This window comes from Nymphaea colorata, chromosome 2 (genome assembly GCF_008831285.2).
Source record: "Nymphaea colorata isolate Beijing-Zhang1983 chromosome 2, ASM883128v2, whole genome shotgun sequence".
NCBI classification, from domain to species: Eukaryota; Viridiplantae; Streptophyta; class Magnoliopsida; order Nymphaeales; family Nymphaeaceae; genus Nymphaea; species Nymphaea colorata.
In genome coordinates, this window is record NC_045139.1 from 33961014 (window position 1) to 33987614 (window position 26601).

General features: G+C 37.5%; 2 protein-coding genes, 7 non-coding genes and 2 pseudogenes across 9 annotated transcripts; 10 read left to right on the forward strand and 1 right to left on the reverse strand.

The window, feature by feature from the left end:
* Positions 1 to 403: 403 nt before the first annotated feature.
* LOC116248859 (phosphatidylinositol N-acetylglucosaminyltransferase subunit C-like) lies at positions 404 to 11901 on the forward strand (annotated as a pseudogene).
* LOC116247569 (phosphatidylinositol N-acetylglucosaminyltransferase subunit C-like) lies at positions 1648 to 9099 on the reverse strand. The gene is made up of 2 exons (XM_031619744.2): positions 9038 to 9099; positions 1648 to 5867 (listed from the first exon to the last, which is right to left on the reverse strand). Exons 1-2 carry the CDS (start codon positions 9097 to 9099, stop codon positions 5246 to 5248), a joined length of 684 nt encoding a protein of 227 aa, XP_031475604.1. The 3' UTR covers positions 1648 to 5245.
* On the forward strand, positions 2696 to 2766 carry LOC116249438 (small nucleolar RNA R66). The gene has a single exon (XR_004171202.1). It is a non-coding gene; the product is annotated as a small nucleolar RNA R66 (small nucleolar RNA).
* LOC116249387 (small nucleolar RNA snoR118) lies at positions 3517 to 3594 on the forward strand. Its single transcript, XR_004171157.1, has one exon. It is a non-coding gene; the product is annotated as a small nucleolar RNA snoR118 (small nucleolar RNA).
* LOC116249435 (small nucleolar RNA R66) lies at positions 6158 to 6228 on the forward strand. Its single transcript, XR_004171200.1, has one exon. It is a non-coding gene; the product is annotated as a small nucleolar RNA R66 (small nucleolar RNA).
* Positions 6384 to 6477, forward strand: LOC116249394 (small nucleolar RNA snoR118; annotated as a pseudogene).
* LOC116249384 (small nucleolar RNA snoR118) lies at positions 6870 to 6948 on the forward strand. The gene has a single exon (XR_004171154.1). It is a non-coding gene; the product is annotated as a small nucleolar RNA snoR118 (small nucleolar RNA).
* LOC116249359 (small nucleolar RNA R66) lies at positions 7283 to 7353 on the forward strand. The gene has a single exon (XR_004171130.1). It is a non-coding gene; the product is annotated as a small nucleolar RNA R66 (small nucleolar RNA).
* Positions 7895 to 7966, forward strand: LOC116249432 (small nucleolar RNA R66). The gene has a single exon (XR_004171197.1). It is a non-coding gene; the product is annotated as a small nucleolar RNA R66 (small nucleolar RNA).
* Positions 8136 to 8213, forward strand: LOC116249378 (small nucleolar RNA snoR118). Its single transcript, XR_004171148.1, has one exon. It is a non-coding gene; the product is annotated as a small nucleolar RNA snoR118 (small nucleolar RNA).
* A 4422-nt stretch (positions 11902 to 16323) lies between the features above and the next one.
* Positions 16324 to 25084, forward strand: LOC116246868 (uncharacterized). The gene is made up of 7 exons (XM_050075736.1): positions 16324 to 16658; positions 17611 to 17725; positions 17917 to 18035; positions 18166 to 18247; positions 18505 to 18574; positions 20779 to 20906; positions 24293 to 25084. Exons 4-7 carry the CDS (start codon positions 18189 to 18191, stop codon positions 24408 to 24410), a joined length of 375 nt encoding a protein of 124 aa, XP_049931693.1. The 5' UTR covers positions 16324 to 16658; positions 17611 to 17725; positions 17917 to 18035; positions 18166 to 18188; the 3' UTR covers positions 24411 to 25084.
* The last annotated feature ends 1517 nt before the right edge of the window (positions 25085 to 26601 follow it).

Genomic DNA, 26601 nt, shown 5'->3' on the forward strand with positions numbered 1-26601 from the left:
TGGATCTTTGTGTCATGCTGGCATCAATACTTTTGTAAAAGAGAAACTTTTCAGTTTTGCTTAAAAACATTTTGAAAGTGTTTTCTCACTAAGCATGAGATAATGACGAAGGTATGAGATAACAACGAAGGTATGATAATGATAAAAATATGAGATAATGACAAGATGTGATATGACAAAAGTATGAAATAATGACAAATATATGATAATTTATTAATGTATAATGTTTAGTATTAAAGTAAATATACATATTGGTAACAAAATTCAGCTGGTTGTACAATTACTACGTGTGTATAACACGCCCTCCCACGGACCGAAAACATATATTTAGAAACGGGGCCTACGAGGCCCGACCGGACAGTTGGGTCGGGCCTGCAGCTCGAGTCCGGCCCGTTTGCCACCCTCGTCCGCGAGGGCATAATGCGTGCAGAATAAGATCTCTGAAGCTTCTACCTTTCTCTTGTTGCCCGCCGCTGTGACGGTCCTCTTCTGAAAACCCTCAGTTGCTTCCTTCACTTATGCTGGACACGCTTCACTCTCCTCCATCGTGATGTCTTCAGCTGTCCACCGCGGCTTCCTCCGCTCTCCCCTACAGCGACGCCATTGCTCCTTCGTTTTTTTTTTCTTTCCCCCTATCGGTTACACGGCGAAAACCTCCATTTCTCTTTTCTCTCTGCCCCATCGCCTCCATCTGCCTTTTCTCTCGGGCATCCTGCATAGAGGAAAAAGGGGAGGAGGGGAGTGGATGGCTTTCATCACCGTTCTTCATCCTACAGGCAGCTGTAGCGCGCTGTTGGATGAATAGGAGGGCTGACTCTTCCTCCCTTTGCATTCTCACGACGTTCTCTCCCGTGTCGATCAGCTATTTCAGGTGTGGATTTCTATCTTGATATTTCCTCTTTGTTTGCCTTTTATTTATTTTTCTGCTGCATTTTCCTGTCTTTGTTTTCATTTTAAAATGATATGCTTTTGGATGTTGAATTTTATGTATGTATCCTATCTGCTGATATAATGTCTTATTCTTATTCTTCTTTTCCCCATCTTTCTATCTCGATTTATATCTATTTTCTTAGGGTATTTGGTTTGATTTGTATGTAGTTTTATGAAGAAAATTTGCTTTGTTGGGATCGCTGTTGCTGTTTTTGCTCCTCAAGGTCTCTGTTTCCTCTTCATTCATGTGATTTTATACTTTTTGTTATACAGTTGTTGGGTGCGTAATTGTAGTTGAAAGAAATCATGTCTTGAAGAATGCTTTTGAAGATACTGATGTTTGTACCTGCATTTTGCCATGATTTTCATGCATCAAAAAAATCATAAAGAACTATTAGAGTATTGATAAATAATTGGTTTAGATTTGAGTTGTCTTTTTACAGGCACCGACTCGGGTGAGTTTTATCCACGTGTGCGCCGGTGACAACTTTGTCCTTTTTTTTTTAAAGCTCACGCGTTTAGGGTTTAACCCGTTTGCTTGGAGCGCCGCCCACCTCCCTTGACCTCCTTAACTGACTTCCGACGACTCCTCAGGCGAGAATCTGATTTTTCCGGCTGCCCTCCCTCCTTCATCCTCTGTTGACTTACCGTGAGCATCGAATCGGTGACAGCATAATTGATTTTATGAACTTGTGAATCGGCGACAACAACGTGAGTTTACAAATCTTTGGTTTTTTTGTTTCTTCCTAATGTATTCATGCTTGACATCTTGTTTATTTCGTTTTTTTCATGTGTTGGCTTATTTTCTACTGATTTGCCTCAATTTGTGCATGCTGTTCTGCTATTTTTCACTTTTTCATTATTGTTATTTTACCTTTTTATGTCGTTATGTTGTTATAATGTTATTTGTTAATTTATTTTAGTATTTTTGTTTAATCTGTTCTGTCCAAACCATGCCTTTTCTGTTGAGGAATACTGTTCTTAGTTATATATTAGTTCTCAGTCATCTCTTACTTATATATTAGTTATCAGCTTTTTTGTTTGTGCTTGTACGAGTTTTATCTGGCAACCGTGTAGCTAAGAAAGTCATGTAAGATGTTTTTGAATTATATATTAGTTTCCTACATGTGCAGCTAATCTAGTCATATTACTTATTACTGGATAATGTTTTTGAGTATTATCTATAGAGTATTATAGCTGCACCCACGCCGAATTTTTTTTGGGATTTGCCGCACCCCACACCCGCACCTGCAACCACACCGTTCCCTCAGGTGACATAGATGAGAAGTTGTGGGATCAAGCAGTGACAAAAAATTCTAGAATTTCAATGCTTGTTTCGTCAAACAGCTGAATTTTAATTCTTGGATGAAAATTCCAGGCTACCAAACACAACAGAAAAATGAAACATGGAATTTTTGTTTTATTCTATTTTCAACTGGTGTTATCATCTCGATCATAACTTTGGGGCACCAACAAAAGCCCCTTGAAATTTTCCCATTGCAACAGGAGAATTTTGACTCTCTCTCTCTCTCTCTTCTCTATATATATATATCTTGGTGGCAGCTGGTAGTCTGAGTTGTCAGATGTATTTATCGTTCTGGCAGTCTCTCTCTCTCATAAGGGCTTTGATACGAATGCAGGATTTTGTTGAGTCCTTTGTTTACCATGGGCATAATGAATAATGTGTTGCTAAATTCAACGCAAAAGAGAAATCTTCCAAATGTATGTGGTTATGTTTTTTGGGGTGGTTGGATGGTGTTGAGGGTCCAATGATGGCAAGTAATCTTTGAGACCTGATTTTCTGTTGATGAAAATTACAGGAATCTTTCTGAGGACCAATTAGAATTAGTGGTTCTCTCCACCAAGATGTATCACTTGGAAGATTTCTAATTTCTTTCAACTCCCTTCAAGCATATCTTATTGTACATTGGCTTCATTTGTTTTGAATTCTTCTTTTGCTTGTTGTGTTCTTGATAGCTATTCAGTTTGGGGTGGAGTTGATTGGGCTTTGGGCATTTTTTTTTTTTGTTTTGTTCCCGGTATCTCTTATGAACCCTTTGATGGGTCTCTCATGACACATTATGATGGTCTTTGGGTAACTCATCTCCACGTTTGGGTGCAAGGTCCAAGGTCCAAGGTCCAATGGCAGGTATATATTGAGTTGCTCTGCCTTGTTTGTTAAAGATATAGTGAAAAACGTACTATGACATTCAACAGAAGAAGTATTTTCTGTCATGAGCTACTATTTTCCAGCCAAGCCTTGTGAAGACACATATACACACACTCTCATTTCTTTTTGTTAATTTTTTGGCCTTATACTTTCTTTTTGTTTCACAATTATTTTAAGGTTCGATGATGGCATGTAATCTTTGAGGCCTGATTTATCATTGGTGAGAATTATAAGCTGTGTCACTGACAAGTGACTGAATCAAGTAACCTTTGCTTTTTGCTATGTAGTTTTTGTTTTAGTTGTTTTCTGGAAAAGTCGTTAATAATATCCTTTGTTTATACCTGTATATATGCCTATCACGTCTGTCCATGTGGCCTTTGTTTGTGAATTATGCAGCCATTGAGTTCGTCATGGGGTTGGATGATGAAATGCACTGGGCGCTGAACAGTTTTTGTTGATAGAAATGTGTTTGCCTAGAAAGCATTGTCTGACTTACAGAAACTAGCCCAGTCCTCTCTCTCTCTCTCTCCCCCCCCCCTTTCTCTTACTTTCTCTTACTAGCAATTGGTGGTGTCCGCTGGATGGAGCTGTTGGATGTACCAGAGCCACCCTCTTTTTAAAAGCTCTTTAATGGTTTCTTCCACATTTTCTGATGGTTTTTAATGTCAATGCCCCTTATAAGGGAATAGATACAAATGCAGGATTTCATTGGGTCACTCTACATTGTTTATCATGGGCATTGTGAATAATCTTACAAACGTATGTGTGTATGTTTTTGGGTGGTCTGAGGGTGTTGAGTGTCCGATGATGGCTAATAATCTTTGAGACCTGATTTTCTCTAGATGAATAATTCTTTCCTCCAAGATATATGTTTCAAAGATTTTTAACTTTTAAGCTATTTTAGTGCCCTTCAGGATCCTGTGTAAATAGGCTTCATTTGTTTTGAGTTCCTTCTTCACTTGTTATGTTTCTTAGCTGGCCTTTGTGGTACAACCTAATGATGGTATAATGATAGGTCCAAGGTTCGAGAACTGGTAGAGCTAGAGAGAACTAAGAAGAGTTTAGGGTCAAGTTGATGCATTGAGCTGTGGGTAACCTTTTGTTTGTTTTTTGGCTGGTGGCCCTCTATCCTTCTCTCTCTTTTTTATAAGCCAATCGATGGGTCTCTTGTGCCACATTATGATGGTTTCGAGTAACCCATCTTGGGTGCAAGGGCTGAGATCCATTGGCAGGTATTTGTTGAGTCACTTGGCAGGTATTTGTTGAGTCACTCTGCCTTGTTTGTCAAAGGTTTCAACAGAATAATCATAACATTCTCTTTTCCATCAAAGTCTTTGAAAACCCTCTCTCTCTCTCTCTCTCTCTCTCTCTCTCTCTCTCTCTCTCTCTCTCTCTCTCTCTCTCTCTCTCTCTCTTCCTTTGCTTAATTTTATGTTGGCCTTATACTTTCTTTCGCTTAACAGTTATTTCAAGGTTCGATGATGGCCTGTAATCTTTGAGACCTGATTATCATTGATGAAAATTACCTTTCACATTAAAACTAAAAGCAATTTATATATATTCGATAGTTATAATAAACGAAGCGTGTTCTTTGAATTATAAGCAGTTTATAATTTCACCAATGTCAGACTCCAATTGGAATTGAGTACACGATTATCACCTCCGGCTTTTAGCCTTTAGGCAAAATTGCAGACACGCTTTGCAGTTAAGAAAATTGCTTGATGCGATTTTTTCAGATTATAGAAAGAGGAAACTGCATGACAATAATCAACCGAGGCTGTTTGAGGTCACCTTGCCTTAGGTTATTCGGCCCTGGGCCATACTACCAGCGAACTCTCACCTAAAATACCAGCGAGCTCTCACCTAAAAGCTTTTCGCCCACCTGCACCAGAATTTCTAAAATACGTTCAAGAAATATAAAAATATGTTCAAGAAATATAAGAAAGCAATTTTTTAGTTAGCATCTATTATTAAATATGGGTGTTTACATACGTCTTATATTGTTCTCCTTTAATATCTAATTCTCCACACAACTAAGAGCTGATAATTAAACTCACAATCTAGTAAATCAAGAAAGCCAGACTAAAGTATAGCAAACCGAGATAAGCTGGCATAATAGGTAAAAAAAACTTATTTCACTAGCGATTACTCGGTTATGTCAAAACAAAGTTTAGCTTCATCCCAAGGACCATTTATCTCAAATTTGTATTCCTGTATTATCCTGATAAGCCAGTAAGGACATACAACAGTAATGAACAATAATAGGGCTAGAAATAGAGCAAACAAGGAATGGTGAAGGGGAAAAAGAATGGCCAAAGTTGCACAGGTCAAGTGGAGAGAAAAACACAAGTGCACTTTGGTGGAGTACTTCTTGATGCAGTACATCACTAGTGGAGAAAAAAGAAAGATCTGTAAAGAAAAAAGCATGATGGAGAACACATGATGCCTTGAAGGAAGGCCGGAAGCAATAAGAACGGACGCCACAATGGACGCATTCAGGGAGATATTGCTGGTTAGTGTTGGATTCTTCAAGGCCCCAGGTGGTCTGATGGTTGAGCCAGAATAATCATGCAAAAAGAGATGAATAACAAGCAGGAAAACTGTTAGTGCCCAAATGGAGTCTGAACTGATGGATCTTGTGAGGATGCAATAAAGTGGGGCTAGTACATACAAGCCACTAATGAAGTAAGCAATGTTAAGGAGGTAATGAAGAAGAAGGGAAACCTTTTGTTTGTTTTTTGGCTGGTGGCCCTCTATCCTTCTCTCTCTTTTTTATAAGCCAATCGATGGGTCTCTTGTGCCACATTATGATGGTTTCGAGTAACCCATCTTGGGTGCAAGGGCTGAGATCCATTGGCAGGTATTTGTTGAGTCACTCTGCCTTGTTTGTCAAAGGTTTCAACAGAATAATCATAACATTCTCTTTTCCATCAAAGTCTTTGAAAACCCTCTCTCTCTCTCTCTCTCTCTCTCTCTCTCTCTCTCTCTCTCTCTCTTTTCCTTTGCTTAATTTTATGTTGGCCTTATACTTTCTTTCGCTTAACAGTTATTTCAAGGTTCGATGATGGCATGTAATCTTTGAGACCTGATTATCATTGATGAAAATTATAAGCAGTCTCGCTGAGGACCGAGTAAACCACATAATCTTCACTTCACTTTTATGGAACTGTTTTTATTTTTTTTTAAGTTGTTAACATCTTTTCCATGCCTTCTCTTTCTATCACTGCATCTACATGCCTGCACGTCTATCAATGTGTCCTCTGTGTGTGTGTTTTTTTTAATTGTGAATGCATCTAGTTTGTCGTGGTGTTGGCACTGGGCTCTGAGCATTTTTTTGTTGATGGAAATGCATTTGCCTTGAAAGCATTGTCTGACTTATAGGAGCTAACCCTGCTTCATCTCCCTGTCTCTATCTAACCTCTGTCTAACCGGTAATTGGCAGTGGCTATTGGAGTGTTGTAGCCATTGGTGTACCTATCCACCGGTTGGTCCCTTGATCTCTCTCTCTCTCTCTCTCTAAGCTATTCGGTGACCTGTTCCACCATTTTCTGGTGGTTTAGCTTTTCAGGTTACCAATCTTAGTTCCAGATGTTGGATATTGTGGAGTCACTCTGCTTTGTTTGTCATGGGTATAGTAAATAATTTACTGCATACAATGCAAAAGAAAATTCTTGCTAATGTTTGTTTGTCATACAATGCACGTCTGTCAATGTGTCCTCTGTGTGTGTGTGTTTTTTTTTAATGTGAATGCATCTAGTTTGTCGTGGTGTTGGATGATGAAATGCACTGGGCTCTGAGCATTTTTTTGTTGATGGAAATGCATTTGCCTTGAAAGCATTGTCTGACTTATAGGAGCTAACCCTTTTTCATCTCCCTTTCTCTGTCTAACCAGTAATTGGCAGTGGCTAGTAGAGTGTTGTAGCCATTGGTGTACCTATCCACCCGTTGGTCCCTCAATCTCTCTCTCTCTCTCTCTAAGCTATTCGGTGACCTGTTCCACCATTTTCTGGTGGTTTAGCTTTTCAGGTTACCAATCTCAGTTCCAGATGTTGGATATTGTGGAGTCACTCTGCTTTGTTTGTCATGGGTATAGTGAATAATTTACTGCATACAATGCAAAAGAAAATTCTAGAAAATTCTTGCTAACGTGTGTTTCTTTGGGTGGTTGGAGGGTGTTGAGGGTCTGCTGATGGCAAGTAATCTTTGTGGCCTGATTTTCATTTTATGAACATCCCAAGCATTTTTCTGAGGACAAATTAGAACTGGCACTTATCTCCTAAAAGATATATGGTTGGAAGATTTTTAAGCTATTTTATTGTCCGTCAGGTGAATCTTGTGTACATTGGCTTCATTCTTTTCAATTCCTCATTTGCTTATTATGTTGTTGATAGCTATTGAGTTTGGGGTTGAGTTGATGCACTGGCCTTTGGGCTATTTTTTGTTGGTTTTTTGGCTGGTGGCCTCTGTCGCTCTTTCTCTCGCTCTCTTCTTCTCTCATTCTCTCTCTCTCTCTCTCTCTCTCTCTCTCTTTTATAAGCCCTTTAATGGGTCTCTTGTGCCACATTTTGATGGTTTTAGAGTAACCCATCCCATGCTTTGGGTGAAAGGGCTGATATCCAATGGCAGGTATTTGTTGAGTCACTCTGCCTTCTTTGCCAAAGGTATAGTGAATAACGTACTGCGACATTCAACTGAAAATATTTTTCTATCATGAACTACCTCTCTTATCTTTTTTTAATTTTATTTGTGTTTTATACTTTTATTCCTTCTTTTCGTTTCACAATTATTTTAAGGTTCGATGATGGCATGTAATCTTTGAGACCTGATTTATCATTGATGAAAATTATAAGCAGTCTCACTGAGGACCTACTAGATCAAGTAATCTTCGCTTTTAGATATTTGGTTTTTGTCTTTTTTTTTTTTCTAAAGATCCTTTACACCCTTTGTCAGTTTCTTCTCTATATCGCTCTACCTTTATGCTTGTTATGTTGTTTGTGAATCTTGAGACCATTGAGCTTGTCATGGACTCATGGGGTTGGATGATGAAATGCACTGGGCTCTGAGCAGTTTTTGTTGATGGAAATGCATTTGCCTAGAAAGCATTGTCTGACTTATATGAGCTATATCGTTTCTCTTTGTTAGACGTGATTGCTGACCTTCTTTCTATGTGATGGAGATTGGTTTAACTGCGAATATGTTCTATGAAGTCATGTATATCTGCATACTTTTGTTGACGCAATCCTTTTTTTCCTTACCCAAAGTATCGTTGTGCCTCTCCCATGCTTAACGTTAAATAAGCCATAGATCAACTTAATGTCAGCAACTCTTGTCATTTGGGAAATTGATTTTCTAAGTCAATGCTTTTTCTGAGAGAAGTTCCCAGAAAAAATATTGTAAGATAGCTTCTTTATTTGAGTGGTATGACATCCTATGTCTAGGTTTCTTGTCTTAACATATATATATATATATATATATATGTATATTGGCAACTGCATATTGTGTCCCTTGGAAAACAAGTTGTTTTGCCTTTTTCACAAATATGGAGCTATGGTCGAATGATGAAATGCACTGAGAACTGTTTTGATGGAAGTGCATCTGCCTGGAAAGCATTGTCTGACTTGAACTATCTACCATGCCTTCTTCTTGTTTTGCTTAATTTATAAGAATGGAGTGCATGTTTTGCTGATAAATCCATCTTTCGAAATTTTTTCTTAAGTTCAGAGTGTTGTTTCTGGATATCTGTCATCTGCAAAAGGAATATAATAGAAACCTGAAGGGTTATTACATGTTTGTAGGGCTGCACAACTAGCTGAGCCAACTCTAACTCGACTCGAACTCGCTTGAAACAACTCGGCTCATTAAACGAGCCAAGTTCGAGCTTACAAAGATACTCGAAATGGTAAGTCAGGACACCGGTACCGGTACAGGTACACCCACCTTGGGTGCGGCATGGGTGCTGCGTTGACCGCATTGGGTTCGGTCAACGCACCCAAGGTCATGTTTGACCTTTTTTAGACTCGGTCAAAGTTGACCAAGTCTAAATATGTTCGATTTTGAATTTTATCGTTTTTTACTTTTTAACATTTTTTACATATTTCACATTAAAATTATTAACCCTTAAAGTTAAACCACCATCGTTCTTCGGCTTCCCTTCACCTCGGTCTTCAACCTTCACCGAAAGACTGGCAGGCGGCAGCAGGCGGCGAACGGCATACGGTGAGCGGCGACGGTAGGTGGCGACGGCGAACGGCGTATGGTTAGCAGCGAAGGGAAGACGACGAACTGAGTTTCAATGCTGAGTTTCAGAGAAGGAAGAAGAAGAAGAAGTTTGTGGGGTCGATTGGAGGCGTATTGGAGGCGTTTCTCTACTGGCGTTTGCCCCTTTCTCGTTATGGTGCTTTTTCTTTCGATTGGCGTGCCGCTGTCCATTTTTCTTTCATCGTCCTGGGTTTATCATGACATATTGTCGCAAAAAAGATTTAACGATAATATTGGTTCTCTATTGTTGTTCCCTTGTTCCGCTGTCCATTTTTCTTTCGTTGTCTTGTTTCCCCTTTCGTCTTAGTGTTCGTTTTTTTTTGTAGTTGTAGTGTCCCCTTTCGCTGTCTTGGTGTATGGTTACGTTTGCTGAAAGACCCTTTAGATGTCCCTCTCTGCAAGTCCATCTATGTGAATCTTTGTGTTGTGATTGTGGCATTTGATTACATGACATTTTATCCCTGTGCTGCTTAGTGCATATTTGTGCTTTGGCATGGTTCTGACCTTTATCATGACCACTTAAATCTGCATTTTATTTAACATTCTCATTCTCATCTTTTGGTTCTGTCTTGCTAGGTGCATTTTAGATATAAGTTGTCATGGTTGAATATGTATATGGGGTTCTATTTGTAATTTTTTGATATATATATATATATATATATAGGTGAATATGTTATTCTGTTTGAAATTTTTTGTATATATAAATATATATATAAAAAACATGGTCCGTACCCGCACCGGTACCCGTACCCGCACCAGTACCCGTACCTATGTGACATAGTCGAAATAATAAACCAGGTCGAAATGATAAACCAGTCGAGTTCATGTTTCGACTCATTTATACTCGACTCGCAAACTGGTAATCTATATAATATTGCCAAAACCGGTTCACCAAATTACTGGTTTTAACTTTTAGAGTAAAAACAAATTTTCACAAGTTACACTGGCTAAACTAGTTAACACTTACACAGTTAATGAGTTCATGCTTACATTCATTCATGTTAAATGAGTTAACACTTCAACGAGTTAAAATGGGTTGAATGCGTCGAGTTCGAGCTCGAACTTCCCATATGGAGCCCTAGATGTCTGTAGTATTGTTAAATATTATGTTCTTTGCAAATTAGATATGCACCTCTTGTCCTTTTCGTATATCAGTCTGCCTATGTGCACACTTGCATCTATAAGCAAATTATTGGATGTTATATTTACTTGTACGACTAGGTTGGGAAATGGCAGTCTTTTATTGTTTATGGTATGTGTGCATGGAGAAACTAAGGTTTACTTGAAGATTACTTTTAAGTCTTACAGACTGCGAGAGTGTGTGTGTGCACTTCTTTTTATTAATTTTGATCCCTAATGTTCATTTATGGCAGGCCATGTGGATAAGGACTATATGGGGGCTGCCAATTTTTACGTTATAGAACCGGAATCTTGATGGTGTGCTGCTACTCATAAGACCTAGATGCAGTCTTCAGGGTTACTTCTTGGCCCAAAGTGTATCTATCCAGTGTAGCCTTGGTTGCTTTAACTATTGTTGGTAGCTTAATCGATGGAGGAGAACAAAACTTTGAATACACAAGCTCGAGCCAAATGGAAGAAAGTGGCATATGGTGGCATGCAACCTGGGTGTGCGGACAATTATACAGACGAATCCTCTCTTGAAGATATGGTTATGAATGCCAATGTTGTAAAGAGATACTTGCTTAAAGTGATGCTGGACTCAGTTTCCATCTCTCAGTATCTTTGTGTTTGTAGTTCTGGTGGTCCGTGTCTGGACATACACATTGTCGGCCAGAATAGATGGAACACTCCACCTGGTTAATGCTGTTCTCCTTGGGATGGGCTTCCTGGTGCTTGTCTTAACGGAAACGAAACTTTCTATTTCCCTTCTTCTTAATTACCTCCTTAACATTGCTTACTTCATTAGTGGCTTGTATGTACTAGCCCCACTTTATTGCACCCTCACAGGATCCATCAGTTCAGACTCCATTTGGGCACTAACAGTTTTCCTGCTTGTTATTCATCTCTTTTTGCATGATTATTCTGGCTCAACCATCAGACCACCTGGGGCCTTGAAGAATCCAACACTAACCAGCAATATCCCCCTGAATGCGTCCATTGTGGCGTCCGTTCTTATTGCTTCCGGCCTTCCTTCAAGGCATCATGTGTTCTCCATCATGCTTTTTTCTTTACAGATCTTTCTTTTTTCTCCACTAGTGATGTACTGCATCAAGAAGTACTCCACCAAAGTGCACTTGTGTTTTTCTCTCCACTTGACCTGTGCAACTTTGGCCATTCTTTTTCCCCTTCACCATTCCTTGTTTGCTCTATTTCTAGCCCTATTATTGTTCATTACTGTTGTATGTCCTTACTGGCTTATCAGGATAATACAGGAATACAAATTTGAGATAAATGGTCCTTGGGATGAAGCTAAACTTTGTTTTGACATAACCGAGTAATCGCTAGTGAAATAAGTTTTTTTTACCTATTATGCCAGCTTATCTCGGTTTGCTATACTTTAGTCTGGCTTTCTTGATTTACTAGATTGTGAGTTTAATTATCAGCTCTTAGTTGTGTGGAGAATTAGATATTAAAGGAGAACAATATAAGACGTATGTAAACCCCCATATTTAATAATAGATGATAACTAAAAAATATCTTTCTTATATTTCTTGAACATATTTTAGAAATTCTGGTACAGGTGGGCGAAAAGCTTTTTGGTGAGTGTTCGCTGGTAGTATGGCGCTCAAAAGGAAAACGAACAGTTTCATACTGTCTGCCCAGGGCCGAATAACCTAAGGCAAGGTGACCTCAAATAGCCTCGGTTGATTATTGTCATGCAGTTTCCTCTTAAAAAATCGCATCAAGCAATTTTCTTAACTGCAAAGCGTGTCTGCAATTTTGCCTAAAGGCTAAAAGCCGGAGGTGATAATCGTGTACTCAATTCCAATTGGAGTCTGACATTGGTGAAATTATAAACTGCTTATAATTCAAAGAACACGCTTCGTTTATTATAACTATCGAATATATATAAAATTGCTTTTAGTTTTAATGTGGAAGGTAATTTCTTAAAAAAAAAAGTCTTATAAGCTCAATTTTAATGATAATTTCCAGGAATTCACATCTCTTTTTTTCTTGCCTTTTATCTTTACAGTCGACATCATAAAGAAAAAAATCTATTAGAAAAAATATAAAATGTAAAATCGTAAGGTGGTCTTGTTAAATCGACAATGATGTTTCATCTCTTCTTAAATCAACCATTTCTTAAATCAAAGGGTAAGCACCACTGCTGCAGCAGCAACTCATGTTGGAATATGTTTTCCTTGTTCTGTCGTAAGAAGATGGCAAGCCCATGTTCGAAACGGTTGCTCCTTAGTACTCATAAAGATAAAAGTATGAACATGTTTTATCCTTCATAATCCAACCATTTCTGTGAACAAACCTGCACGTTCTTCAGTGATCTTATGGGTGATGGTTTGATAGATGTCAAACCACCTTTCTTTCTGCACTTTTAGGGTCTACTAAAAAATTTCAAGATCCAAGATTTTTTTCGGACTTATGTGGTATTATAGTACACTCTTTATTGTATATAGCGTTGAAAAAGTTGTTTCAACTTTACTGTACACAATTTTGAAAAGTTGAAACCACATCGGCCTTATAGTCCAAGGCTGCTTTGGTATTTGTTGAGGGATTGCATCTTCACCTTGATGCGGCACCCCATATTAAATTTTTAAGAATTTCAGTTGTCTTATATAAATTTTTTAAAAAAATGTTTTTGAGATCCTGTTAAAATTTTGAAAGTATAATTCGCCACCTCTCATGAAAAAATCCTTGCTCAGCCCCTGATTTGAGATAAACGACATGGTCTTGAAGTGGGCCTACAATGGCAGCAATTATAAAGATAATAATTGGTGGCAATAACACTTCAAGCGGTGTAGTATAGCTGGGTGTAGTATAGCTGGTCAAGCTGACACTAGTGAAACATTGCGTTTTTAGTTCAATTTCTTTGGGTGCTATATATTTGTGCTAATAAGGTAAGCAGCAATGCACTTCTAGTTGAGCTAAACAACAATGCACTTCTAGTTGAGGTGCAGAAAGATCCGACACCAGTCATTTATACAACCCTGGACTCTAGAAGTGAGGACAAGGGGTGGATTTCGGGTCCAATGAGATGATATATTCATCTCACTCAAAAGGTGGTGATGACTGTAGAAATGTAAACAATAATAAAATGGTAGCAAAGTTGAAACATGAGTAGTACAATAATATGTTTCAGACAATTCTAACACTGGTTTGGATTCATCTACCATTTACCAGGTTTTATTCAACCAAATCTTTCTTAATATCATTTAGACTTGAAATATTGAAACTGATTTTGGAATCAACATGGTAGGATATGAACTTGATTTAAGTATAAACGAACCGAATTTTTATCGGGCTTCAGATTCATATATGGATTTTTCCACTTAAATGAGTACAAATCCATATCAGGGAACAGCCCGTGAGAAATAATAGTTGCTTATTTTTTTTATTCTCATTTGGTGGTTTCTATGTCACTTATTTAGATGATTCGGACAGTTAATGGGGCCGAATAGGTTGCACCTCTCTTCTAGATGAAAAAAAAAATCTCGAAATGCGAGCAATCGATCAATGACCCAATTTATTATATTATATGTTTATATATTAAATTTCAAATTCAGTTTTAAATGCAAATGAAGAAACTGATGTGTCATATATCAAAATCTGAATTTGATCTAAATGTGACTTTTAGGTTTACAGCTAAATCTGGATTTGATTTTTTAGATGCACAGCCAAATCTGAATATAAAAAACTGACTTCAAAATGCATAGTTATTGAATATAAATTATTTATTTTAAGACTAGCTTCGAATTTGAACATGAACCTCAATAGATAATTATTTAATACGGAATCCAATCTAAACCCAATCAGATATCATTTTTTTTTATCTCGGGGGCCATTTCGATGCCAAATAGGATGTTAATGTATTTTATATTTTACTTCTTTGAAATAATTCAATTGAATATCTAGCATAAGTCCGAGCTGTTGGCATCCCCAAAGGGGCCCGAACACACCAAATAAGCCTGTGTTGGCCGATACATATGCCACGTGTAGAGTCGACATATAAATAGACATAAATTGATTGCTTTTATTATGTTTTAATAAAGAAAGCAATTCTAAAATTAACAATACAAATGGATATATATATATATATATATATATATATATGTTAAGAAGTTGTGTTTTCTTTTTTTTGGTGCTTCTGGAAGTGGTCAAAGCATTTTTTTGTGCCAATTAATCAACAATAAATGGTATATCTTCGAAATGACATATCTGAAGTATGAAGCGTGCCATCGATTGAAATACCTCAAATGTTACGAGTCTTAGAGGGTGCCATATATCCTGATGGAACTAAGTCCATTACGGATTCAACTCGATTCTGACTATGAACTAAATTGTTGTTTGTGTTTGTTTTGTAGAAATTTTGTTATTGAACCCTGAATGGTGAGTACGGGTTGAATCCACACAGAATGGGATAATCGGTGAACCCCATCCAAATAAATGATTTTAATTTGTATAACTTATATTAATGCAAAAAAATTGTCGATATTATGGGTCTCAAACAAAACACAAGTCAATCTCCGATGAGACAACATAGGTTGCTCAAAATCTTCTTCCATGCCTAGGGGTAATTTTGTCCTTTTTGCACGTAAAATAAAATCTTCAATGAAACTCCAATAATATACCCAAATCTTTCAGGAGGCATTTGATGAGGTCGGAGTTGTAGAATTAAAAATTGTATTTTGTTTGAAATGAAAATTACATTATCGAACAAAAAATTATGATTCTGGAATTATCGGTCCATTTTTAATTTGTGATTCCACCCTATGGGTGAAATTATGATTCCAAAATTTTGATCTTTTTTTTATTTTAAATTTCTCTATAGGACACAAGTCATGAAGGTTTTGATCCATGAATTCTAAGATTTTAAATAATGCTTTATCAAACATTCATTTTCAATTCTAGAATCAAAATTTCATACTAACAGGACAATTGTAACTATAGTTTTCATTCCAGTTCCGATTTGAGGATCAATTTTACTTTTATAATTATACTTTTAGAATCAAAACACAAGGCCATCAAATGCCTCATCAGAAAGACTTCAAGTGACCTATAACGCCAAAAAATGATTTTAGAATGACGAACACAGCTTGACAACTAATATAAAATTCTCAGCTACTTATTCTACATCTACTCACATGTATAAATACTGAAAACAAATGTAACTAATATGTTGCCAGAGATCTGAATGTAACAATGGGCACACTAAATCAACAAGGGCATGGACAGAACATGCAGAATCAAAAGCTTCCCAGTTCCTAACTAAGTTGAAATGTCCACAACCAGCATATGAACAATAATTTGCAAGCAATTAGCAACAACTAAATGGATGTTAATATATTAACTAACTAAATGCTTACTAATTACCCAATATGATGAAGTCACACGGTTAAGGTAGATGGATAGATGCAAGATGGATGAAAGAGAGAAAGAATGGAATTGGCCTAACGTGGGTACACACGAATGTAGCTAAATCTCATTCAAATGAGTATAAACTAATATGCGTCCAATACGATGACAAATGCAAAATAACAACTACTCACATATGATATGCATTGCGTTACTAAGTAAAATAAATATTAACTAAATGAGTGCAATAAACTGAAGACATATTATACGGGTGCCCCTCATGCTAAACTAAATGCATAAAAGTTACCTATCCAAATTAATAGAAATTAAAACTCAAGCTTAGAAGGATTAATCTAACTCAAACACGAAAAAGAAAAATTATTCCTAAGTAGTGGGCCCACACGTCCTCCGCGAGGGGTGGAAACATCCGGAAAGTTTTTTTTTTGCCCGTTGGGGGACGCTCGTCGCTCGCGTCTTCCTCCCAACGTTTCGTTTTCGTGTTTTCGTGCATCGTCTGCTGCTGCTGCAGCGTTTTCCTCCTTCCCGGCTTCCCCCATTCCCTGTCCCCTCCCCATCACAGAGACCATCTCTCCTCCGCTGACGGCTGTGACCCTCCAGCCGCCCGCCGGTGAGCCCTCTTCCGCTCTTATCTCTCACTCTCTCTTTCTCTCACGCTCTCTCAGTCTTGTTGCGAGAGGAAGAAAGAAGGGACGGCAGGATTCTGGAGTAGCGGGAGAGGGTTTCTCTTCGTCTCCCCCTTCCTCTGCTTTCCTCTTCTCTCCCCCGCACGTCTCCGCCGACGGCAATAGAGGTAAAACCCTAACCCGTGTCCTTCCTTTCCTTTGTTTTCTCCCTTCCCTTCTGTTGTTCTCTTCACCGGTTGTCCTTGGCTTTCTTTCTCTTCAAGCTTCTGTATTCCTATGTTTTCTTTTCTGCGTCAGCATTATTATCGGGTCTGATTCATGCCATTTTCAGCTGAGATGAAGTACAAGAGCGTTACCCTTATAAAAGGAAGCGCCCAAATCTCGCTTTGTCTACGGAGTGTTCTTTCCTTTTCCCCAGTTTCATTTTTCATTTTTCACCGGTGTCGATTTATGGGATGCATGTACCGTCCAGCCTGTGATCTTGACGATGGGTTTCTTGCTTCGAACAATGTTGATGTGGGCATTAACATGGGTACAAGGGTGGAAATTGTTGGCCCAACGGAGCTGGAAAATCAACTTTGCTGAATCTACTAGCAGTGATCTGCAACCTACGGAAGGAGAGGTTAGGAGAAGCCAGCAGATATTCTCAACATCTTGTTCATCTGTTGACCATGGAAGAGAACCCTGTCAGGGAGAAGGTCGAGCGAGTTCTAGTCCGATGCTATCAGAGCAAAAACAGATCACGTTTTGTTGATCTACACTTAAAAATTGAATATGTTGTCTATGCATAGTAACAATTGATTGGTATTTCTTGAACCCTACACCATCAACCAAACTGGCTTCAGCTTTTTTTTTATGGTTTGGCTTCCGTAAATGTTTGATGCATCTATGTCTTTTTCTTTTTCTTTTCGATGATCCGTTCGATTTTTTTTATCGTTAAAATGGCAATAACTATTTTTTTTTTAATTACAATTAAGGGATGGTCGCTTCGTCTCCCATTTACCATTTAGGAAGTCACGTTACGTGGACGGTCTCCCACGTGGCCAAGGCTTTCCATTTCGTGACTTTCTTTTTCGAATTGGTTTCCAAATGTTAACGAGTTCAAAACTTTCAATGCAGACGCCCTTTCTGTCCTTCTACTGTGCCAGCAACCTCTGTCTTGCCGTGTTCTGGCTCACTTCCACCGTCCGTCCAGCAGCTGCCACCTTGTCCGCAGAAGCAACCATCCAGCAAGGTGCTCTATCTCTCTTTCTCTCTCGTGTTCTTCTTGGTTTAACTAATCGCTGCAACAACGTGCATTCTCTTTCTCATGACCAACTCAATCAGTCCTCACACCGATTCCGGGGCTGCTCTATCTCTCTTTCTCTCTCTCTCTGAGTAGGCTGATTTTTTTTTGTTCTTTTCCTCGTTTTGGGGCTTCTTCAGGTTTCGTTTCAAGGATTCACAGGCAACTTGCAGGCCTTGGTTTTAGCTTTTTTCTTACCTCGTCGGTACTGTTCCTCAAATTTTTTGTCAGCTCCCTCGTCTCACATCGAACTTGAAAGGCAAGGTTTCTAGGCATAGGTGTTGCGTTTATATTATCAATTTCATTGCAGTATCATCAATGAGTTGGTTGTGTGTTTTTACTCTGAATGCTTGTATTTTCTGAAGCTTACTAGTGATATTCTTTTACAGATCTCTGGAAAATAATCAGTCAAATGGTTCCAGGCACAATTTGGGAGAACAGAACCTATGGTTCCAAGGATCGGCTCGTAGTGTATGTTTTCAATTTTTTTTTGTTGTTTTTCACTTCTTTGGTTTTATGTTCTGTCTTTTTTTTTTTTGAGATTTTTTGTTGGCATAGTGTCACGCCTCTTATTGCTCCACAAGATACTTTATTTTGTCTTCAAGTCGGTAGGTTAAATTAAATTTATCTCCACTAACACTGGCCATAGACCTGTTAGTTGAGCGGACAAAATTTTTGTATGGTTGTTTCTTGTTCTACATGTAATTTAGTTTTTTTGTTTATTACAGTGATTTGCAGAATAACCTTCTATTCGGATATTTCCAGTATTCTGAACCCTCCCACCAATGTGAGTTTAAGGTGAGTTGTCCATTCAACTTATGGTCACTTTAGTATGTGCAGATATGTGTATGTGTGTGTGTGTGTCTGTTTATAGGTGGCTACCAAATGGCTTTTTACATGCTTTGCTTTGATATATCACCTAATTAATAAAGGCAGCAGCAAGAAAACTTAGTATGAGGAATGCATGCATGGAAGGAAAGATGTGTCTGTACCATCATCGCTTTGATGCATCTGTATTTGTAGATAAGATTCCAAGGCAAGAATGCACCCGTGGATGTAATTATACACTTGAAAGAGGGTAGCAAGAGCTGAATGAGCTCAATTAGAGCACCTCAAGAGCGCATCATAAAAATAATTTAGTTTACTTGATATTGAAGCTTAGGAGAAGCATATTTCAGTAATGGGAAAATATACATATATATGTGTACACAAGAGATTTCTATGCTGGTTGTCGGATGGCTAAAATTATTTTTATAGGAGCAATATTTGACAAATGGCAGCATAGAACTCTTTTATATATATATATATAGTATGGAAAACAAGTTAAACCAGTTTCATCATAGGACCACCTTATGATCCTCCAAAGTGAGAACAAAAAGGTTTTTTTGGGAGGGGGGGGGATGAAAAAAGCACTTTGAAAACGAGACTGGTTGAATCCATTGCTTACACATATAGACATAGTTTATGGAATATGTGGACTTTTCATGGAGCATCTGATGAATATGATTGATGGCTCATCAGGTGCCATGAGAAATTGCTTTGTCAAAAGATAAGTTGTCATTCACTTTCTTGCAAAACTAACTTAACACCTTGTGAATAATCAATCAAGTCTTTGAGGTGGCTCATAGACAACCTCTGTGCTCTTTGTAATTACTCAGTCCCCATATTTTGTGAACTGTACATAGCCATGTATATGGTGCACATTTTTGCATGGCCATGAATCCATGTAATGGATTCATTTACAATTTTAACAACAACATGAAGACCTGATAAACACAAATGAACGTAGTTATCTTACTTGCATTTCTTTGACAAAAAAAAATCAGTTTGTCCTTTTTGGTTTTCCTTTTTCCTTTCATTTGAGTAGGTGACTTACCTAGGTTTCCCCTATGCCTTTTGTCTCCATTGGTAAAAATAGAATGATGCTACTGATGAGTATTGCATAGTGATGATCAGTGATCACAACATTATTCTTGACATAACACGTATCATGAGTTAATGTAGATCAGTCTTCTTCAATATTAGTAACTGACAAAACTAGAAAGTTATTTTTGTTTCTTCGTAGTTAGATTAAATTTTTTCTGTTGAATTACTTTCAGAAAAAAATGTCAAAGAAAGAAGGAAAATTGGTGAATGTTGTTTATCTAGTTGGTCTTATGAACCTGAAATTTTCACTTTGTCGGTTTGTGGTATAGCTTTGAATAGTCATCTCTCCTGCCCCTTTTTTTGCTATCCATGGGTAAATTGGTTTTCTACTGAGGATCAAAATTGCAGCAATCTTAAGTCATTTTGAGATACACAAATGTGATTTTTCTAACCCTTTAGAATGATATACTTGTAAGAAAAATTACTGCAGTTAGGAGAGCTTGATAATTTGGCTGTCCAACTAAAGTGCACACCTAAGAAGCACACACAAAGAAACATATAGATTTACTTGTTCACTTCTTGAGAACCATGGAAAGGAGATTCAACGTATTGGGAGAAGCTTTAGCTTATCTATCAATCACATGCAGCTCTCTTTTTTCCACTGATTTCATGTCTACATCTCTAGACAAAAGTTTTAACTTCAACTTAGTTTATGGTTTTGGGGTGATTTAGCTGCGAGTTATGATTTGTCCAATCTAGTGATGCGACTCAATACCGTGTTATGAATCATTTCATTATCAGTGGCTGAGGGACTGTTATAAAAAAATTTGAGCTTTTTGTTGCTTGTCTATGCATGGGTGTTATGAATGATTATGCTCTTAGTGACTAAGGGGTGTTATCAAGAAATTGAGCGTTATCCTTCTTGTCTATGCATGGGAAATTTGAACAAATGATGTCCTTGCTTCTTCCTGTTTGATTCTTATGACTTCTTCATAGGGCCATTAAGCAAGAACCTTTTGACTACATTGTGTTTACTTTTCAATTTGTAGGAGCAATTTTCTTGTTCTTCATTTAGTTAAATTTCACATTTACCATACAATATGTCTTATTGGATTGCATTTGTTTGAATTGCTCAGGCTACAAGGAATCCATTGCGTTCAAGTGCCAACCGCTCGAGGTCACACGATTTTGTGGACCCCGTCCTAATGATAATGTGGAATTTTCTAGAGGCACTTCCAACTCCACAAATGTTTGTCCAATTCAGGCATGTCCAACTCAAAATTTCTATGAATATGTTCTGTCATCACTTGTTCCATGTTTCTATGCTACTCCCATTAACGTTGTACATCGTTTAAAAAGCCTTAGCATCTCTATGTTTCTGCTTTCATGCTTTCATAATTATCTCATGTCTGGCCTTGGTTTGGATCTTGATGTCATGCTGGCATCATTGCTGCTCTAGTTGTAGTTTCTTCTCTCATTGAAGAAAGCATACTAAAGAGTACAGTAAAATTGACGAAAGAGATCCGTGTAAGTACCCTTGTTGTTGTTTATGCATTTGCATGTGTAAATGGTTTTTTAGTGTTAAGGACTTAAAGATGCACATAATTAGTTTGACTTGGAGATGTTTCCTTTTTTCCTTTTTCAATGCTAAAAAATGAGTTGATTGTAGAAGCATTAGCTTCGGTTATTCACATGTAAGCCGATTAGTGGGTCAAGGTCTAAATTGATTTAAGTTCCATGTGGAAAACGAATTAATTGGTTATCAACAACAACATTGTGATTCTTGGGGTCATTTAGGGCATTGGATTTTTGTATGATAAAAATGAGACCTTAGCTTACGATGCCTCCTCTTTTAGCTACTAATGTTTTATCCCTCTTTCTCAACTTTTAGTGGTTTTTTATAAAAGAACTTAACCCAAACCATTTGTGGAACTTTCAATCAGTTGAAGACCCAACTTTTATGGGAACTCATCACCCTTAAACTTTTATGGGAACTCATCACCCTTAAACCAACCTTTTGTATAGAAGACCCTACTTTTATGGGAGAGTTGATGAAGTTCGTTCTTTTAACCAGCCAAGTTTTACATTCACCCATCTCTTTAGGGAGTCTAGTTCCTTGCTCCTGGTGACATACCATTTGATGTCAAGAACTTTTGTAAAAGAGAAACTTTTCAGTTTTGCTTAAAAACATTTTGAAAGTGTTTTCTCACACAATGATGTGCCTTGCTTTATTTTTAGTGTCTTTCTAAGTGGAAGGTGGAAATTTCAAGTTCTTGTTGTCCATCAATGGAAGAGGAAAATTGAGAAAAATCCTGGATATGAGCAGTGAAGAAAAATCCTATGAAGTTGAGAAAGACAAGACTAGGAAATGCTATTGACTCTGGCAATCAAGCGTCTGCAAGGATTTAGCAGGATAATTTCTTGAGGGAGAAGCCAATATGCTCTGTAAGATCTTGGCAGGTAGTAAAATGAGAGTTGAGAGATGGGCTCGGGGCTTGTGTAGTCGTTCCTCTGAGTCAGTAATCGAGAGTACCGGGTAGGCATAAAGGTGATTTATGTCTATTTCGTGAAGATAATGACTTGCGAACTTTTGGCTCGTTGAAAACCCGTAAGGTGAAGCGGGTTGGACACGTGACAAAGCTACACATAACCACTAAAGCGGTGGAGCTTCGTAGTAGCCTTTGGGGTGGTGAGGTATTCCCTCAAAGGTGAAGGTCAGCCTAAAAAAAATATCAAACACAGGGAAGAAATCAAAAGGAAAAAAGCCGAATGCAAAAGAAGAAAAAAGAAGAAAAAAAAGCAAAAGCTACCTGCCAAGAGATGAATGACATGAAGGCTGAACTCGCAAGAATTGAATGTAACAATCTCTCGTGGATGTATGATTTTAGGGTCATTATCTTCTCCTTTTTTTTATTATCTAGGATGCTGAGGACGATTCTTTTATGTTCATATTCTGTAAATTGAAAGACATTCCCTCTAAAGATTCGACAACATTGATGCGAAATAAGACCTAATGCTTGTATGGTACTATAGGTAAATTAAGGTTATATTATTTGCACAACACGAGCACTCAAGCTTATGAGTTGAATTGATCATTTTTGAACTATTTCAAAATTCAAAGTAAAAACTTGACGTCTCTCGTATGTTTCCAGGCTTCCTAGGCATAGGAGGAACTAACCACTCTCCCTTTGGTCTTGAAAATGTTTGCCCATTTCATTACCAAATTGCTAGTCCTTCCATGAAATAGATGAAACCCCTCAAACCTAGTCCAACCATGTTGAGCGTGATGAATTGTCCATCATTTCCTTTTGTCTTCGAAGATGTAGACCATTTGGGACAAGACCCTGGCACCTCAGTGTCGCCTATCTTTTTTCATTCATTTTGTATTGTGCATTATTTCATTGTTTTCTTATTTGTGTATTTGAAAAGACCCTGGAACCTCTGTGTCGCCTATCTTTTTTCATTGTTTCTAGCAGCAGCAGTCCGACCCATGTAAGTCCTTAATGTCCTGTACACTCATTCATGATAATAATTTTCTATAATTAATATGTTAGAAGTGAAATCATTTTCTATAAAAGCGCAAGGTGATATTTTTGAAAAGTTCTATCGACGTTGCGTATTTGTATGTCCTTGGCTTCACCTAATCTTGTTTTTGTGAGTTGTATAAATTTCATCTATTTCATCTTTATTTTTAGTTTCATTCTAGCTGTAGTTAATATCTTTTATGTATTATAGTTCTGTAATAAGAGGATCAGCCAAGGCCTTCTGCCCTTTGAATTCTTAAATGTTTCAATACTTTTTTAGAAATGGTTTATGCCCCTTCTCTTTTTCCCCACCTTACTAATTTCTGGGCTCCACCCATGTCTATATCCATGCATTTTTATGTCATCAATCTAGGGCTTGAATTTTTTTTTATTCCTCTAGCACTTGGGTGGTTCCTTTATTTTAATTTACATGTGACTGGACATGATCCTAAATTGTCTGTTGGTTGTCTTTTATTTCTAAGAGGCCTCTACTTGGTGGAGGCTTGGTTTCTCGTTTTGCATTTGAGAGTGACGACATAAATTTTGTATGAGGTGAATGGTTCGTTCCAACTTGGTGTATTTAGACAATGCAGCTACAGCTCAAATGTTCACCACGATATTCATTACTTAAGGTATCCCAACATAACGCCCCATACCTACCCTTCTCTCTCTCTCTCTCTCTCTCTCTCCATTGTCTTGATTGCTTGCTCACTCACATTAATGTTCACAGTTGGACACCCACAGTGATCCATCTCTTCAGTTAATTAGTTTTATTGGCGTGTTTGCAAGGGAAACAAGAATAGAAAATTCCTTGTTCTATAATTCTATGTTTCTGTATATCAAGAAAGGAAAAAAAAAAAAGGTATATCATGATAAATCGTTTGATTTAATCTTCTTTCAATAATTTTATATTGTGCATTATTTCATTGTTTTATTATTTGTGTATTTGAAAAGACCCTAGAACCTCAGTGTCGCCTATCTTTTTTCATTGTTTCTAGCAGCAGCAGTCCGACCCATGTAAGTGCTTAATGTCCTGTACACTCATGCATGTTAATAATTTTCTATAATTAATATGTTACAAGTGAAATCATTGGCTAATACTGTTGAGCTATCTTGTCTATGTCAGGTGTAGTGGACTTTGTCGAGAATATAATCAGGGTCTCCATCAGATCTCTACAACCTGGAATATCTGTCACATTCCTAACAGTGCCTTTTATAATCAGGCTGATAAAGCATCTATATAAGCATATCGTGTCATTATTTATTGAAGTTCTGCAATTCTGCATATGTTGACAGACAACCATTGATTGAAGCATGATATTAAAGTGGAGTCTTCATCTCGGATTGAGTTCAATAATTTTGTGGTGTTTGTGGATCAGGTCACTAGGAGTCCTCCATTACCCTCTGACAACCATGACACGTCAACCACCACTCTGGCCATCTAGAATCTGCAATACAGCATCTGACGCAATGGTGCAGTTAGTAGATCTCTCTTTGAAACCCAATATGATTTTGCATGCCCTACAATGCTAGCTGTGTTGTCAATTTTCTGGATTTTTCAAAATGATTGTCAGTGTGACTGCATGCATCTTTAGGAATAGATGCACAAATTTGTACTTCTTGCAAAGCTCTTAGATTTTTCTATTGTTTTCAATGATATTCAGATATATTTTATGTGTGTTATGGACAAATCTGTGGCCCTCAAACTGAAGCAGCTTTGTGGCTTTTATGTTCATTCATATGGATGCATGTAGTTCTAGACTATTGCTACTTATTTCTGCTGGATTGCTACTTATGCGACTATTGCCGCTTGTTTCTGCCAGTGTTCTTTTTTTTCATGTACTTAACACAATGCTTTATTCAATGCTCAAGTTGTTGATTGGTTGGCTGGAGGGTTATTGATTAGCCCCATTTATTACTTTAGTGTTTTGTTTGTCTATCATTGTTCACAGATAAAGTTACTGTTGTCTTTGCAACTAATAGAAGTTTCCTTTTGAGCAATGTTATGTTGATAAATTTGTGGTTTGATTCAGTGCAAAAGCCACCTATGCTTATGAGTTGGCAAGAAAGTATTGGTTCAAAACATAAAGAAATTGTATTCACAAGAAGTGCCACGGAGGCCATCAATCTGGTAGCATATTCTTAGGGCCTTGCCAACCTAAAAGCTGGAGATGACGTCATGCCTCGTTCCTTATGTTCACTTGTAAATTTTTATGTTGATACGTGGATTGTAGTCTTATAGATGCCAACCACTTGGTGAGTGGTAGGAAGAGGTAAATTTACATCGCCCTTTTTCATTTGCTATCTTTATCTCAGTGTATGTGATCTGTTAGGAACAACGTTACAACGTCGTGGAGACTCGGCTACTGTGAAAATAAACTCCATCTAGGGCACACGGGGAAATAAGATTAAATGTGAGGTCGTTTGTGGGATACGCTGAAATTTCCATTTCGGTTGGACAAAATTTCAGACCTTTTTTTTTTCCGGGTCTGATCTAAATCTGATTCTTCCGCCTCCGTCTCTTTATCTAAATAACAAACCGCCCATTAGCAAGTTCATTGAATCCGCCGTTGAGTTCCTTTGTCCAAGTCTTCTATGAATATGGTCCCTCATCACTTGTTTCATTTTTCTGTTCTACTCTATCGTTTGAAAAGCCCTAGCATCTTTAAAAAGCCCTAGCATAAATTCATGCTTTTATATTTATCTCATGTATGCTTTTATATTTATCTTATGTCTGGCCTTGCATGGTGCACAGTTAAAACGTGTTGTTGTAATTGAGAATTCCATTGTCAACCAACCGCTGAACAAAACAACCGCTGAACAAAACAAGACCAGCGGTTTTGGTAAGGGGCGGAGACACCCGTTCTTGTTGTGTCCATAATTTTACATACTTCTGAAAACGTCTTTCTTCAGGTGGGACTACGTCTTTTCACCCAAAGCATATTATATGGGCCCAGAGAGATGTGCACTGTGCACTGGGAGAGGTAGTGGCCTCTTCTGATAGAATGAACCAGTTACATTTAAAAAAATATATATATATATATATATAAAATAAATTAATTAACTAACTAGATCCTCATAAAAGATTTCCTTAAATTTGAAAAAAAAAACTTTAGGTGTTTCCATTCCAGGAGTTTCCAAATGTTACGTCACAAACATTTCTTTTACAGTTCAAAGAATAAAAGAATTGATGTCTCAAAAATTCGAGTGGCAACCCTTTGAAGATTTGGTCGTTATACTCACCTTATGGGTTTTTTTTCGAAAGGAACTGAAGTGACATAAAAAATTAAAAGAAAATAACTGAAACTTTTTTCTAAATGACCTTCCTAAAGAAGCCCTTGTTTTGAAGTACGACTGCACAAAAATGTAAAATACATTAATCAGCTTCCTAACTACTAACAACGTCCTAATGCTAAAATATAAGTGAACAAATTT

Excerpts from the sequence above, each read along its gene's own strand:
- LOC116247569 (XM_031619744.2), bottom strand. The coding sequence starts at position 9,099 with ATGACCTTGGGTGCGTTGACCGAACCCAATGCGGTCAACGCAGCACCC. Across the intron at positions 5,868-9,037 it reads GCACCCATGCCGCACCCAAG|AGAGAGAAGGATAGAGGGCC; the intron begins GTGGGTGTACCT and ends CTTATAAAAAAG.
- LOC116246868 (XM_050075736.1), top strand. The coding sequence starts at position 18,189 with ATGGTTCCAGGCACAATTTGGGAGAACAGAACCTATGGTTCCAAGGAT. Across the intron at positions 18,575-20,778 it reads CCCACCAATGTGAGTTTAAG|GCTACAAGGAATCCATTGCG; the intron begins GTGAGTTGTCCA and ends TGAATTGCTCAG. Across the intron at positions 20,907-24,292 it reads CAAATGTTTGTCCAATTCAG|GTGTAGTGGACTTTGTCGAG; the intron begins GCATGTCCAACT and ends TGTCTATGTCAG.